The sequence below is a fragment of the Lepisma saccharinum genome, chromosome 4 (assembly GCF_977018435.1).
Source record: "Lepisma saccharinum chromosome 4, izLepSacc3.1, whole genome shotgun sequence".
Classification (NCBI taxonomy): Eukaryota; Metazoa; Arthropoda; class Insecta; order Zygentoma; family Lepismatidae; genus Lepisma; species Lepisma saccharinum.
The window spans coordinates 74,941,542-74,955,707 of record NC_139232.1 but is presented as its reverse complement, the minus strand read 5'-3'; the positions used below and the strand labels follow the sequence as shown (position 1 = coordinate 74,955,707).

Here is a 14,166-nt window from a genome sequence, read left to right as displayed (position 1 = left end):
GAAATTCTCAACTTCGACCTTTACACAACACAGTACATGCTAGTTCATATGAACTACCTACTTCTTATGAGTTTCATAATGCAAATTTTTAAAAAAAAACAAAGGAAAAAACAACTTGTAGTAGCTTACGATTCGCTTGCTCTAGAGTACACTAAATTAAATTATCTTTCTCACAACACTGATATCATTATTAAGATTTGCATTATGTCTTATGCATATCTTCAGGGGGAAGGCAGTGAGTGGAGTGTTTATATAGCTGCATCTTTGACCGTATGTGAGTAGTTTGTTTTAATTCATTTTTCTACTCTGTGATGAATACTAACTAAATGAACTTCTTCCCAAGTGTAATCATCCAACAACAACAGCCTTCTTCCGTGCCAGTGGAGGTAGCACTTTTAACTCAAACTGTTAATCAGCTTGGACAAGATGTGAGAGAATTAAGAGTGAGTATAAACATGCTTTAAAAATTATTAAATTCTTCAAAGAACTCGTGTATAAGCTGTAGGAAAAGATACATACAATTTGACTTGTAACATAATTTAAATTAATATCCAGATTTTGTTTTTAAATTAGTGTATTTTATATCGTAATAAGTGCTTGCACTTTTGCTTCAAAAATAATTCGAAAATACAATAATTTGCTATTATTGTTTGCTAATATTCAACTTATACTGAAAGGATTTTAATTTGGGTGACATGTGGTCGGCACATCAAGTCCCAACGAGCTCTTTTATGGATTTCGAGAACCGAGCCAGCTACTTCTTTTCAAGTAGCCCCCAATTGTTGTCATGATGCTACGTCAATTTGGGCACTTCCACCGGTAAGAGAGCCCGGTACCTCTCACACCGAAGGCGAGGCGCATAACCAATTGGATACGCACGAGTCCTCTTCTTATGTTACATATTGTATTTTGATGTCTTAAGAGATAGAGGTAGTTGTTTACTTGTGGAGTGATTTAATTATTTAAGTTGATCTTACTAGTTACTTTGAATGAAGTAAAAATTATTATATTGAGGTTAATGAAATGCCATAAATATTCACAAATTAATTAACTTTGACAGTTTAACGCACATTAAAAAAATAGGATACCACTACAGTTACTGATCTATTGAAACTCAGAAATACTTCGTGTAGAAGTTAAATGCTCTTTACTTTTTGTAAGGATACATGATCATATTTGTTTAACAAAATCCTTTGGTGAGGACTCACATTGTTTTCTTTAAATATGTGTTTTTATTATTTGTCACTAGACTGTTACCTAGAATCATACGATTTACATCATGGGTGTTGAAAATTTATTATAATTGCTAATAATCTTGCCACTTTTTTGTGACAGTTCAAGATTACAATTCAAGTTCTATTTTAAGGGAACTTTTGCACCAAATTCACCACAGGCCTGTGTCCAAGCACATGATATTCACCAAGAATTTGATCACCTGAAAAACTTTGTAAGGAAAGGATTTGAGAAGAATGGTAAGATGTATTGATTATTTCATTTAATAATAAATATACAAACTCCTTTTCTCCAGAATCTTCTACCAAAGCAGTATGAATTTTGAATTAACTCCTCATCAACTGAAGTTAAGAAATTCAATATAGATAGGTGTAGGTAAGGCTAAAAATGGAAATTTACACAACATTTTTAATTTTCCTCTCTTTTCAAAAAACACTATGATATACCAAATTATGGAAAATTGCATCTGCTTAGAATTTCTACTGAAGCATTCATGTGAACCTTTGTGTTGTTTGAATTCGATGCTATCTAGATATCAATAGTTTAGTAGGCCTTACGTAGCCATGAAACTATTGAAATATTGCCATATTTCCTGGCTTATGTAACTATGACCATGTAAAGAGAACCCAAATTTGTAAAGGTCTTGAGCAGGAGGATGTCCTGTCAGAACAATTTAGTTCAAAAGTCACGACAAACAATAATCATAAATAAATAAAATAGTCAAAACAAGAACGACATGGCACAAAAATTTTAAGGCAACATAGATGCTATCATACTCTGCTCAGCCCCCTCGCGGCAACAATACATCTCCAGGTAGTGGGAGATTTTATCTATATGCTATAATTTGTACTATTAAGCAGAATTAACAATTTAGAAAAACTCAATATGCTGACCAAGGCAGAACTTTATTTTATTATAAAACATAAACTAAACGTAACGTTTCAACCTTCTAGCAAGGTGTTCTTCAGACTCTGCACCAAGTACAAATGTAACAAGGTACAAAACAGGACAATATTTATACACAAAAATACCCCCCTCCAGACTATTAGAAAGTTGTTCTGTAACATTCTAGCAGGTGGCTTTCCCTTGTCAACTGTACTTTCACCTGAAAGTGAATGTGGTTGGACTCTTTATCTCACGCTCTTTTACCTTCATTCTTCTTCCTTCTGCTCTCCTCTTTCTCTCTTGTCCTTTCAACTCTTTCTAACACCTTCTTCCATTCTTTGTTTATCTTCAGTCCCCCATTCCAGTTCATTGTGTAGAAGACATGAAAATTGTAGAAGACCCAATGAGGGGGGTATTTTTGTGTATAAATATCGTCCTGTTTTGTACCTTGTTACATTTGTACTTGGTGCAGAGTCTGAAGAAGACCTTGCTAGAAGGTTGAAATGTTACATATCAAAATAGAAAATGTGTACAGAAAAGGTGGGATTAATTGTTGAGTTGTTAGGTCAAATAAGCACTTAAATGCTTTATGTATTTATGTATGCAAGCATGTGTGTGTGAGATTTGTGCATTTATGAATATAAACACATAGATTCAAGTTTTCTCATTTTCCAATACATGCGATATCCATGACATTATCCTAAATACAATTTTTTAACTATGATAGATATTAAAATATTGTTTTCGAAGGATATGAGAAAAATCAATTATAGAATTGTTTTATATTTCAGAGATCGACACAGGTATAAAATTGGATACCTTAGACAATAAGGTCACTGAAATAAAATCTACATTAAGGTAGGTTGAAGTATGGTCTATGTATTTTATTAAATTATGATGAATGTATCAAATCATATATTGCAAAGAAAAGCTTTATTTAAATCAACTTGTGTTTTTAATGTAAACATCAAATTTTGTGTGTCTGTTAGAGAAATCGGCCTGATTCTTTTCAAAGAAAAGTGAAAATTCCTAAAAATACATGCCATGAGGAATATAGAGGTAACAAGATATAAGACAATAATTTTGTACGAATAATAAAAATTAAAAATTACGAATGATCATAATTTTATAAGGATATATATAATTATTTGGAGCCCTAATAAAGCAATAGAACAGTTAGGTGATAGTGATTTTCCTGTATTCTTGTCAATGTCATGCTGTTCATTCACTTCTGGAATCACAGCTGTAGCCTTAGATTCAGGCTCTTTAATGAGATCGACGTTACCTTTAGTACCTCTGCTGGTTCTTCTGTTGATTTCGTTACCTACTCCATCAAACTACTCTAACAACAACTTGGTTACCTCCTGTGACTCATTTGAACTTGATCCACCATCATAATCTAACGTAGCATGTAGAGACACATCGGACATTGGGCATGTCGAATTTCTTGATGTATTTGTTCCGGACTCCTTTAAAGTTGCTTTGAAAACACTTGCTGGATTTTTCGGATTCATTTGCCTCCAAGCTTTGTCATTTCCATCCTTCAGCTCCACTTTTATAGATATGTTTCTAAATGTGAAATGCAATCCTATATAATTTAACAAACCTCACTTCACTTTCAAAAACTTCATAATGTTTACCTAATGCTAAACAATCACTCAATATAAATCAATAAACCTCCTTCTTTGTCTGTCTCAAATCGTTTACGGGCGAGACCAAACTTCGTAAAAGTGTTTTTATGTTACAATGGGATGTTACCAGTACCAGAATATTGGCAACCAAAAGAAATGCAGCCGAAGAAAAAGTATATGATTCTTCTAGAAACTTCCAGAAAACAAGAAAGCAGACGATCACTCGAAGAGCTGAGTACACACAGATGCTGCACCAGTTCATCAGTATAGTCTTGTATTATTCACGCTGCTAACAACAGAGTTAGAACAGGTCTAATAAATTTTCTCAGTATGATATGAAAATTCTGTTAGGTGACTGTATGTTTCCACTTTGTGTGTGTCTTGTGTAGTAGTTGTGCTGTCTAATGTGTTTGTGTTTGTGTTCGTCTTGTGTAGTAATTGTGCTGTCTAATGTGTTTGTGTTTGTCTTGTGTAGTAGTTCCTCCATTCATATTGGGGGTTAGGCGTAGAGCTGACAACTCTGCACTGTAAAAAAATAATGTCAAGAAACAGCAATATAAGGCCATGGATGTTCCCAAGGTAAAATATTCCGGAGGTAAAATAGTCCCCCGTTCGGATCTCCGGGTGGGGACTACTTTGGGAGGTCCCTGGACTAAGGATAAGATCTACATTAGGAATGAGGATATTAAATTAGGCACCTGGAATGTTCTGAGCCTTTACCGGCCTGGGGCATTTCAGTGTACAGTTAATGAGATAGTTAAATATAAATTAGATGTAGTAGCTGTCCAGGAAGTTAGGTGGCCAGGAGAAGGGAATTGTAAAACTAAAAATTGTACTTTTTTCTATGGTGGTACTGAAAATCATAATTTTGGAACAGGCTTTTTCATAAATAATAGAATTATCGCAGCTCTTAAAACAGTAGAATTTATTAATGATAGGATATCATATGCAGTTTTACAGGGTAGGTGGTGTAAAATTATTTTAATAAACATACATGCACCAACGGAAGATAAAGATGATAATACTAAAGATGATTTTTATACAGAGTTAGAACAGGTCTTTTATAAATTTTCTCAGTATGATATGAAAATTCTGTTAGGTGACTGTAATGCACAGATTGGCAAAGAAGAGACATTTAAACCCACGATTGGTAAAGAAAGTCTTCATGAATTAAGTAATGATAATGGTATAAGATTGATTACTTTTGCAACCTCAAAGAATTTAATTGTGAAAAGTACCACTTTTAAACATAAAGATATCCATAAATATACCTGGTCTTCTCCAGATGGTAAAACCCATAATCAGATAGATCATATTCTCATTGATAAGAGAAGGCATACTAGTATAATTGACGTTTGTACACATAGAGGTGCTGACTGTGCCAGTGACCATTATTTAGTAATTGCTAAATTAAGAGAAAGACTCTCAGTGATAAATCATAAGCAACAAAATCTAAAAGTTATAAAATTTGATACAGGAAAGTTTACTGATGAAAGAATTAAGAAAGATTACCAAATTAAACTGTCAAATAGATTTGATGTTTTGCAGGATTTAAATGATGATGAAAATATAAATGAAACAGACGTAAATAAGAATATTTCGAGCACATACGTAATGCAATAGAATCAGCAGCTAAAGAAAGTATAGGATACCATAAACCGAGAAAAAGTAAGCCATGGTTTGATAATGAATGTCATAATCTAATAGAAATAAGAAATCAGACTAGACTTAGGTGGTTAAATATAACTGATGATACAAATCTAAACAATTATAATAGAATAAAGTGAGAAGTTAACCGCACGTTTAGAAGTAAAAAAAGAGATTACGTGAAAAGCAAAATTAACGAAATTGAAACAAACATCAAAAATAAAAATATCAGAGATTTATATAAAGGTGTAAATGAGTTTAGAAAGGGGTGGCAACCTAAAGTAAACTTGATAAAAGATAAAAACGGTGATTTTCTAGCTGACCCAAGCGATATTCTAAATAGATGGAAGAACTACTTTAATGACCTTTTAAATGTCCATGTAGGAGATAAATCAGAAGTAAATGAAGTGCACACAGCAGAACCTTTAGTTCCAGAACCTAACTTGACTGAAGTTAAAGATGCTATTAAAAGGCTAAAGAATAACAAAGCACCTGGCATTGATTTAATACCAGCTGAGTTGATTAAATATGGTGGAAATTCATTAATATGTCAAATTCATAAATTAATTTCTTTAATATGGAATAAAGAAGAAATCCCTCAACAGTGGAAAGAATCCATAATTGTTCCTGTGTTTAAAAAAGGTGATAAAATGAACTGCAATAATTACTGTGGAATTTCTCTACTCTCAACAACATATAAAATATTATCTAACATTCTTTTAACAAGACTAACCCCATATGCTAATGAAATTATAGGTGATTATCAATGTGGATTTAAACGTAACAGATCAACTACAGATCAAATTTTTCACATCAGACAGACACTTGAAAAAAAGTGGGAATATAATCAAAATGTCCATCAGCTATTCATTGATTTCAAAAAAGCATATGATTCGGTCAAAAGAGATAAATTATATAATATATTAGTAGAGTTTGGAATACCTAAGAAGCTTGTTAGTAAGATAAAAATATGCACCAGTGAAACAAAGTAAAATTCGTGTGGGTATTAATATGTCTGACAAATTTACAATTCATGATGGGTTAAAACAATGAGATGTATTATCTCCAATGCTCTGTAATTTTGCCTTAGAATATGCTGTTAGGAAGGTAAAAGAAACTAAAGAAGGACTAAAATTAAATGGTGTGACTCAGTTGTTAGCATATGCAGATGATGTAGACTTACTGGGGGATGATGTGAATACAATAAAGAATAATGCTAAAATATTTTTCAAAACTGCTAAAGAGATAGGTTTGGAAGTTAACAAAGAAAACTAAATATATGCTTACAGGCCGAAACCAAGTGTTACATAATAATCAAAATCTAATTATTGATAGCAACTCATTTGAACCAGTTTCCAAATTCAAATACTTAGGAGTAATATTAACAAATGAAAATTATATTAAAGAGGAAATAAAAAGTAGGCTTAATTCAGGAAATGCATGTTACTTCTCTCTTCATAAACTTTTGTCTTCTCGTTTAATATCTAAGAAACTAAAAGTTAAAATATACAAAACAGTAATTTTGCCTGTAGTATTATATGGATGTGAAACTTGGTCCCTTACATTGAAAGAGGAACATAAATTGAGAGTATTTGAAAATAAGATCCTTAGGAAAATCTTTGGACCTAAAAGGGATGAGGAGACAGGTGAGTGGAGAAGGTTACATAATTTAGAACTACATAATTTGTATTCATGTCCATATATTGTTAGAATAATTAAATCAAGAAGACTTAGGTGGGCAGGCCATGTGGCACGAATGGGAGAGGAAAGAGGAGTTTACAGGATGCTTGTTGGGTAACCTGATGATAAGTGACCTGTAGGAAGACCAAGATGAAAATGGAGGGACAACATTGAGATGGACCTAAGGGAAATCGGTAGGGATGGAAAAGAGTATATAGAACTTGCTCAAGATAGGGACAGATGGAAGGCCTGTGTTGCTGCAGCCATGAACCTTCGGGTTTAAGAAGGCTAGGGAGTTAGTTAGTTAGTTAGTTAGCTAACAACAGACATTCAGAAGCAATGTTTTTCTTTTATCTTTTACTTTTACTTTCGTTTCTCAAATTCATCTTTTCAAATTTTCTCATAATTTTCTTGAACAGACATAATTTCTTCTGACTTGTTTGCTCAACCTGGTATTGACACTCACCCTAGATAAGCCTCTGCACCAAGAAAAGTTTCATCACCTTTCTTCTCACTTACACTATTGCCATGCAGAATATTTGCAGTTTGATAGGCCATTCAAAACCATTGTTATGCAGTAATGCTTGAAGTAAAGCTTTGCTTCACAAGGGACAATCATTGAAGAAACTACGGTATAGTCTACAGTGTTTACAAAATTAAATATCAATAACTAACTACATGATGGAGTCTAACAGACTGCAAACACACTTTAGTTCAGAGTAAAACTACAGATAAACTAGTGTTGCCAACTGAATTTACACAGAGTGAAAAATCCCTTTTATAAAGCTATGGACAAGTTGTGTTAAAAATTTGGGGTTTCACGGGATCTGTTAGATCTAATGACATACTTTATATTTATTCTATAGGCAACATCATGAAAGTCTGCAGACTGATTGATGAGATATAGTAATCAATTCAACGCATACAGGCAAAATATAGGTAATTAATATAAAATACAAAATTTCACAGTACTTATGAAAATACAAATTTGTTTTTTATGTATTTTAATTTCTTTATGCAATTCATCTTTGTGCAAGCGTGTAATTCGTTACATAAAATGCTGAATTTTAGTAATTTATATTGAGACAGCATGCCAGTGGTGAAATCTCTTAATTACGTGTATATTCACAACAGATGAGCAAACCAAATCATCAGATTAGTTCACCAACAATTTCTAATTAATTTGATTACTAAATGTTTTGAACATAAAAATAATTTCTCCTTCCAGGAGAGTAGTTATGACACAAATTCATCATAATACGAGTATATTGCAAAAATTAAATCAGAATGAGAAGATATTTGACATGAATTATCAATTAATATAAAATAAATTAAGTTGAAAGTATGGTACATTGTCTTCCACATTTATATTACTTAACTATGTATACTTTCTATGATATTAATAGAGATTTATATTTACTAAAGATTCATTACTGGATATGTATTATTTGAAACCTGTAATTATATATGTTCTACTGTGTTAATCACAATATTTCACATCTACATTTTATTTTGTTTCAAGTTCAAACAATCCTCAGAAGTACTTAAACACTGTGGGTATGGAATTGGTCAATTTGAGAATTACAACAGATGATATTCGTGAAGATATAAGGAAACTAAGGGTATGTTTCAGTAGATGCATACATACATATTATAAATTTGCATGTTGATTTCTTAGATGAAATTTGGGAGATTTTTATAGAAGCATTTTACTAAAGCTTTCGTGAAGATATTTAACCAACTGAATAAAATATCACACATGAATTATAGCCATAGTAAGTGATTACATCTTAAACATCTAAATAAGTAATTTATCTTTACATGAAATTGATATTACTATCAGGAGAATCGAGAGCATGAACGCCGGATAGATTGATTCAATCTAGCACATGGAATTCATTGTCTAGGAAAATCTATTGATACATATTTATGTTTTGTAAGCTGTACAATACAACTAAATATCCATGCAAAATCAAAATATGTTTGTAAATGATTTGGTGGTTCTGCAGTTCTTATCCTAGAGCATGCATTCTTCCTCAACCCTTGCTCATCTAACTTCCTTCAATAAGACGTTTAACATATTTGTCACAATTGACATCATTATTAATCATTATCATTTCAGAATGATTCCCAACCTGCACAGAATCCTTCTGCCCAGAACATCATTGCTGAGTTGAATGAAGTAAAAGCACTTGTAGCATTTCAGTCTGAAAGCAATGGTAGGCTATAGTGTTTCTTTTACTGTAACTATTTGTATATCAATATTGGTAAGATCATCGAAATAGCATGTTCCACTCATGAATATAGAAGTATTGGCAACCTAGAAGTGCCCAGCACTTGATAAAATTGGAGTGCATAATATGAATTTTGTAGAATATGCTGAGATGTTTCCTATTACAGCTCCCTATTTAATTTTTTCTACTGACTGATAATTATTATTTGTGATGAATGCAGACTTGACCTCACAACTTTATATTTCAGTGGTAGGAGTTAATACGAGCCTTGGTATCAAAACTGATATTGTAGATATGCAACATACTCTAAATCAAGTTCGGGATGGCATAAGAATTTTCACTGTAAGTATACATTTTTTAGAATTCTAAGGACTGAAATATGAAACAATGTAACACAAAAATATTAATTTAGTAAAAAGTATTCTGAAGTTAATTGCATATGTTTGTAAAATGCTTGCTTTCAACAATTGAATAACTACACCTACATTTGTTGTAAATCAGTTTTGGCTGTGATGTTATGAAACTAACTTACAATTTAAAAAAAGATCAGATTATCTGCAATCTGCCCTAGGCTCTTGATTTCAAAATTATGGTATTAATTACTACATACTCATAAAAATCTACTTCTGTTACTATTGAAAAGTTAATATAAACAATACTAAAAATAGTATAACATTAGTTTAAAGAACTACTTACGTAAGTGAGTATGCAATTGTTGAAGAATTACGTTTCAGGGTACAACTGCATCAGGTTCATAATTCTTTCTAAGCACTAAAACATAATGCTGCATTGTAAAGTGTAATATGAGGATTAGGTAGAGGGTTGGGTTAAAAACACTTAAAAACTGCCCTTAACATATTTCAATTTAAAAATCCTCACTTTAAAGATGCATTAAAACCGAAAACACCCGTATCCATTAAGATCCCTTAGAAACAGGAACTCATAAAAAGATAAAAACACGCACGATTGCACAGCTGGCACTGGTGAAACAACTTCAATCGGAGAAGAGGTGAAAGCTACTTCCCCTCTATCCCTTTCCTACTCTCCCCTCCATTTATGTCACCATTCCAGCGCGAACTCACGTTCTACACCGGCAGCTCTGACGACTTCTGGAGTACCATGGAATCCAATGTAAGGTTCTTTTTTCGTTGCTTTGTCCCACTTTTTAAAAAGCCTCACCCATCCCTCTTCCAAATTACCATCATCCCGATTAAGTTTTACATTTCTCCCCATGCAAATATTTGCAGCCTCGTAAACATTTCTATTCAATTCATTCCTTTCTTTTCTGATAACCTCCCTCTTGATAATTTTATGCCCGCTCCTGATTATATGCTCCAATAGCCCTGTTTTGGGGACCCCTTCTCTAATGTCATCATCATGTTCGCCCCATCTTACATGCATGCTTCTACCCGTCTGTCCTCTATACTCTTTTCCACATTCATATATAATTCTATATACACCTTTAAATCCCTCGGGTTTCCTTTCCTGTTATCCCCCTTTTTATAATCTGTAAAATGTTTTTTTCCAAATTCCAGGGATCCTTCATCCCACACCTTACTGTTTTTTTCAATTTTCTCCGATACCCCTTTGAAGTATGGGATCCCAACAAAACTAACTATCCCCTTACTTTTTCTTCCTCTTTCCTGTTTTTCTCATTCGTCTCTATGTTTGTCTCTCTTTTGATAATTTTCTGTGCTTTCCCAACTATCCTATTCAATTCATGTTTGGTGAACCCATTCTTTCTTCCCACCTCCATAATCCATTCTACTTACTTTTCTTTTTCATCCTCTGTGTTGCATAATCTTCCTGCTCTAATGAAGAAATTAATAAAAACATTTGTTTTTATTTTCCCAGGATATTCTGATTTTTTATTTATGTACATGTCCCCTGCTAACGGTTTATGGTACACACCTGTCTTTATTCCCTTATCCAATTTTGTAATACTAAGATCCAAATAATAAATTCTATCGTCTATAAGGTTTTCCCTGGAATTTAATCCATGGGTCTCGTTTTCCTAACTCTTCAAAAACATTATCAAGCTCTCCTTTCTTTCCTATAATTAGTATATCATCAACGTACCTCCCGTAAAATTTGATATTAACCCCCATTTGCAACAGAGCCGCCTTTTCTATATAGGTAGTACATGAAGATGCTGGCTACAATACCGGAAACCAGGTTGCCCTTCTTTCTGCCTATAAATCCGAGCATTCACATAGAAAAAGTTATATCCAGTTACCAGTGTAAACCATCTAACATATTCCCAAGCTATTAATATATCAACACCTTTTTCTAATAGCCATCTCTGTAGACAATCGGCTGCTTTCCCTCTGGGTACACTTGGATACAAATTGACCACGTCAGAGCTACTAATTTCACCCTCTTTCTCAATTTCTATGTTCTCAATTAATTTCTTAACTTCCAATGAGTTTTTGACACTGAAATGTGTGGAATCGTTCACTTTATTAATCCTGTTCACTAAGACTTTGGCTAACCCGTAATCTGGATGTTCATATGTTGGGATTATGAATCTCAAGGGGACACGTATTTTATGTGTCTTGGGTATACCGAAAGCTGTTGAAATCCCACCCTCTTTGACGTATTTTATAAGTTTCTTTCCCCCTTCCTAATGTAATACTGGTTTCGATCCCTTTTCTGACTTCATTTTTAATTTTGTTAATATGGTTTCCCGTGATTTCCTCAAAATTGTCACTCTCAAAGCTCATTGTCAACTTTCGATGATATTCCGCCCTCCCCATTATTCCCATTTTGTTCTCTTTATCCGATCTGATTAAGTATACCCCTCTATCCTTTACCCATTTTTTACCCTACGCAAGCTTTCTCTAAGATTTTTGCCTTTACTCTTTTGCTTTGAATCTCTATTCTTAATTCCCATTCTTTTGACCATTTCATTATTTACCTGTTGTTCAATTATATCCTGTATTTTTTGCCTCACCTCCATTTTGTCCTCTCTGTCATCCAAGCTCCCCACAATCTTTTCGGTTGCTACAATGAATTCTTCCTTTTCAACGTTTTCACTCTTTATGGAAAATTCTGTCCCTTTTCCATGATTTTCATCAAATCTCTAGGTGGTTCATGAGGAGTTAGGTTCAAAAGGTTTTCCTCTATTCTTCCTCTCCCTGTGTTCTTTCGTGTTTCCCACAGTGGAGGTGATGTTGCAACACAATTCTCCAGGCACTTTCATCCATCTTCCCTAGTTCTTATTGATGAGAGGATGAGTGAATTCCAGAGCCAGATATTAAAGGACAGTAACGGGAAAAATTTCCAGTCTGAGAACACCCAGGAAACTAACTTCTCTCTCCCGCGTGTCAGTCAGACTTGACAACTATGACACATAATTGCATTTGCTGAAGTGCAATTAGGTGCAAAGTAATCTTTCCTATCTTCGAATCAAATTTCATCTCTATTGTGAACTGTGCTAATATTTGGATTATATTCTTGTATTCTGATTTTAAATATGTATTTTGAACAAATTTGAATTCTTTGCATTATAGTATTCTTCTGATGTGTTTCAGGATGATAAAGCAAAAACGGAAGGTGCTTACAAAGATCTGATGGCAAGAATTGGTGACTTGCACGAAGATGTCAAAAATGGACTGTTAAGCAGTGGTACGGTATTGAATTTATTTTATGTATTAAGTTACAATATTATTATATGTGAATGAATGCCAGTTCAAAGCAGTATTCAAAGTGGAGTAAGTGGGGTTACACCATCTTCCTAGCTAGCAAGATTTGTTTGAAGCAGCCTCCACCTGTTAACTTGTAATGCACTATTAAAAAATCCAACCCCCAATCCAATTCTGCCCCAAAGTTCTAGCAAACTACTTTGCCTAACAATTTCCACTTCAGAAGCTGGTCCAAAGGCAATGTAGCATCAGGAACAATGGAAATGTTTAAAAAAAAAATTACCGAAATTTACAATATAAGAAAGCTGTAAAGTATAGCTAGTGACAAGAATGAATAAAGTCATATGGGGGATTCCTAATATTCAAATATGTTTGCAGTTCTAGAAATTAAACACACGCATGCAATGCTGGTGGAATAACTAAAGTGAAAGATTCCACTACTTCAAAGATAATCCTGCCAGGATATCAAGGCAAATTCAACACACAATGAGAGCACAAATAAGTAATAACACACAAATGGTGGTTTGTTATTCTCGATTTTAAACTATGTTGAACATTCGAATATTTAGTACAGTATAATGAGAATAAATGGCTCATTGATTCATTCATTATTCTTTCCAACAACGGACAATCTTTCCAATCTAGCACCTTGCATTTCTGAATATGATCCATTTAGTATCTATCATCTGTCACCTGATATTTTCTTCTTCCCCGAATCCTTTTTCCATTAATCATCCCTTTCAGCTCTTTTAGCAAGTAGTTCCTTCTTAGTCATATCCCACCCAATGTCTTCATCTCTTCTTGATCATTCCCAGTATCTCTCTTCTTTCAAGTCTTTCTAGCACATTCTCATATCTTACTTCCTCCATTTCACACACTTCATTTTTCACCACCACATTTCTAAAGCTTCTTGCAGTTTTCCACACTTCTTCCTAGCGTTCACATTTCTATACTCCACACCAAGCACTTTGTTAGTTATTCTATGCCCATTTCTTTATTCAAGGTGAACAAAGTCACTTCTTGCTTTAAAGGTTTCGCCATTGCTATTACAGTTTGACTTCCTGACCACACTGCTCATGATACATCTCAGGAATCTAAAGCTACAATCTGGTTCAGTTCTTTCACCGTGAATTCTCATGTTATTATTTTTTTTGTTAGAAAAGATGCAAAGATGAGGAATTTCTTCAAAATAGCAGTTGTCATTCCAGAAAT

At 33.4% G+C, this 14,166-nt stretch overlaps 1 protein-coding gene across 1 annotated transcript in view; it reads left to right on the top strand.

The window, feature by feature from the left end:
- LOC145986588 (uncharacterized) overlaps positions 1–14,166 on the top strand; it is a 72,816-nt gene that overhangs the window by 14,613 nt on the left and 44,037 nt on the right. The window contains exons 4-10 of the mRNA XM_083120767.1: positions 344–443; positions 1,367–1,472; positions 2,910–2,976; positions 8,599–8,698; positions 9,199–9,295; positions 9,558–9,652; positions 12,844–12,937. Coding sequence (XP_082976893.1) covers positions 344–443; positions 1,367–1,472; positions 2,910–2,976; positions 8,599–8,698; positions 9,199–9,295; positions 9,558–9,652; positions 12,844–12,937 — 659 coding nt within the window. The remainder of the gene's footprint in view (positions 1–343; positions 444–1,366; positions 1,473–2,909; positions 2,977–8,598; positions 8,699–9,198; positions 9,296–9,557; positions 9,653–12,843; positions 12,938–14,166) is intronic.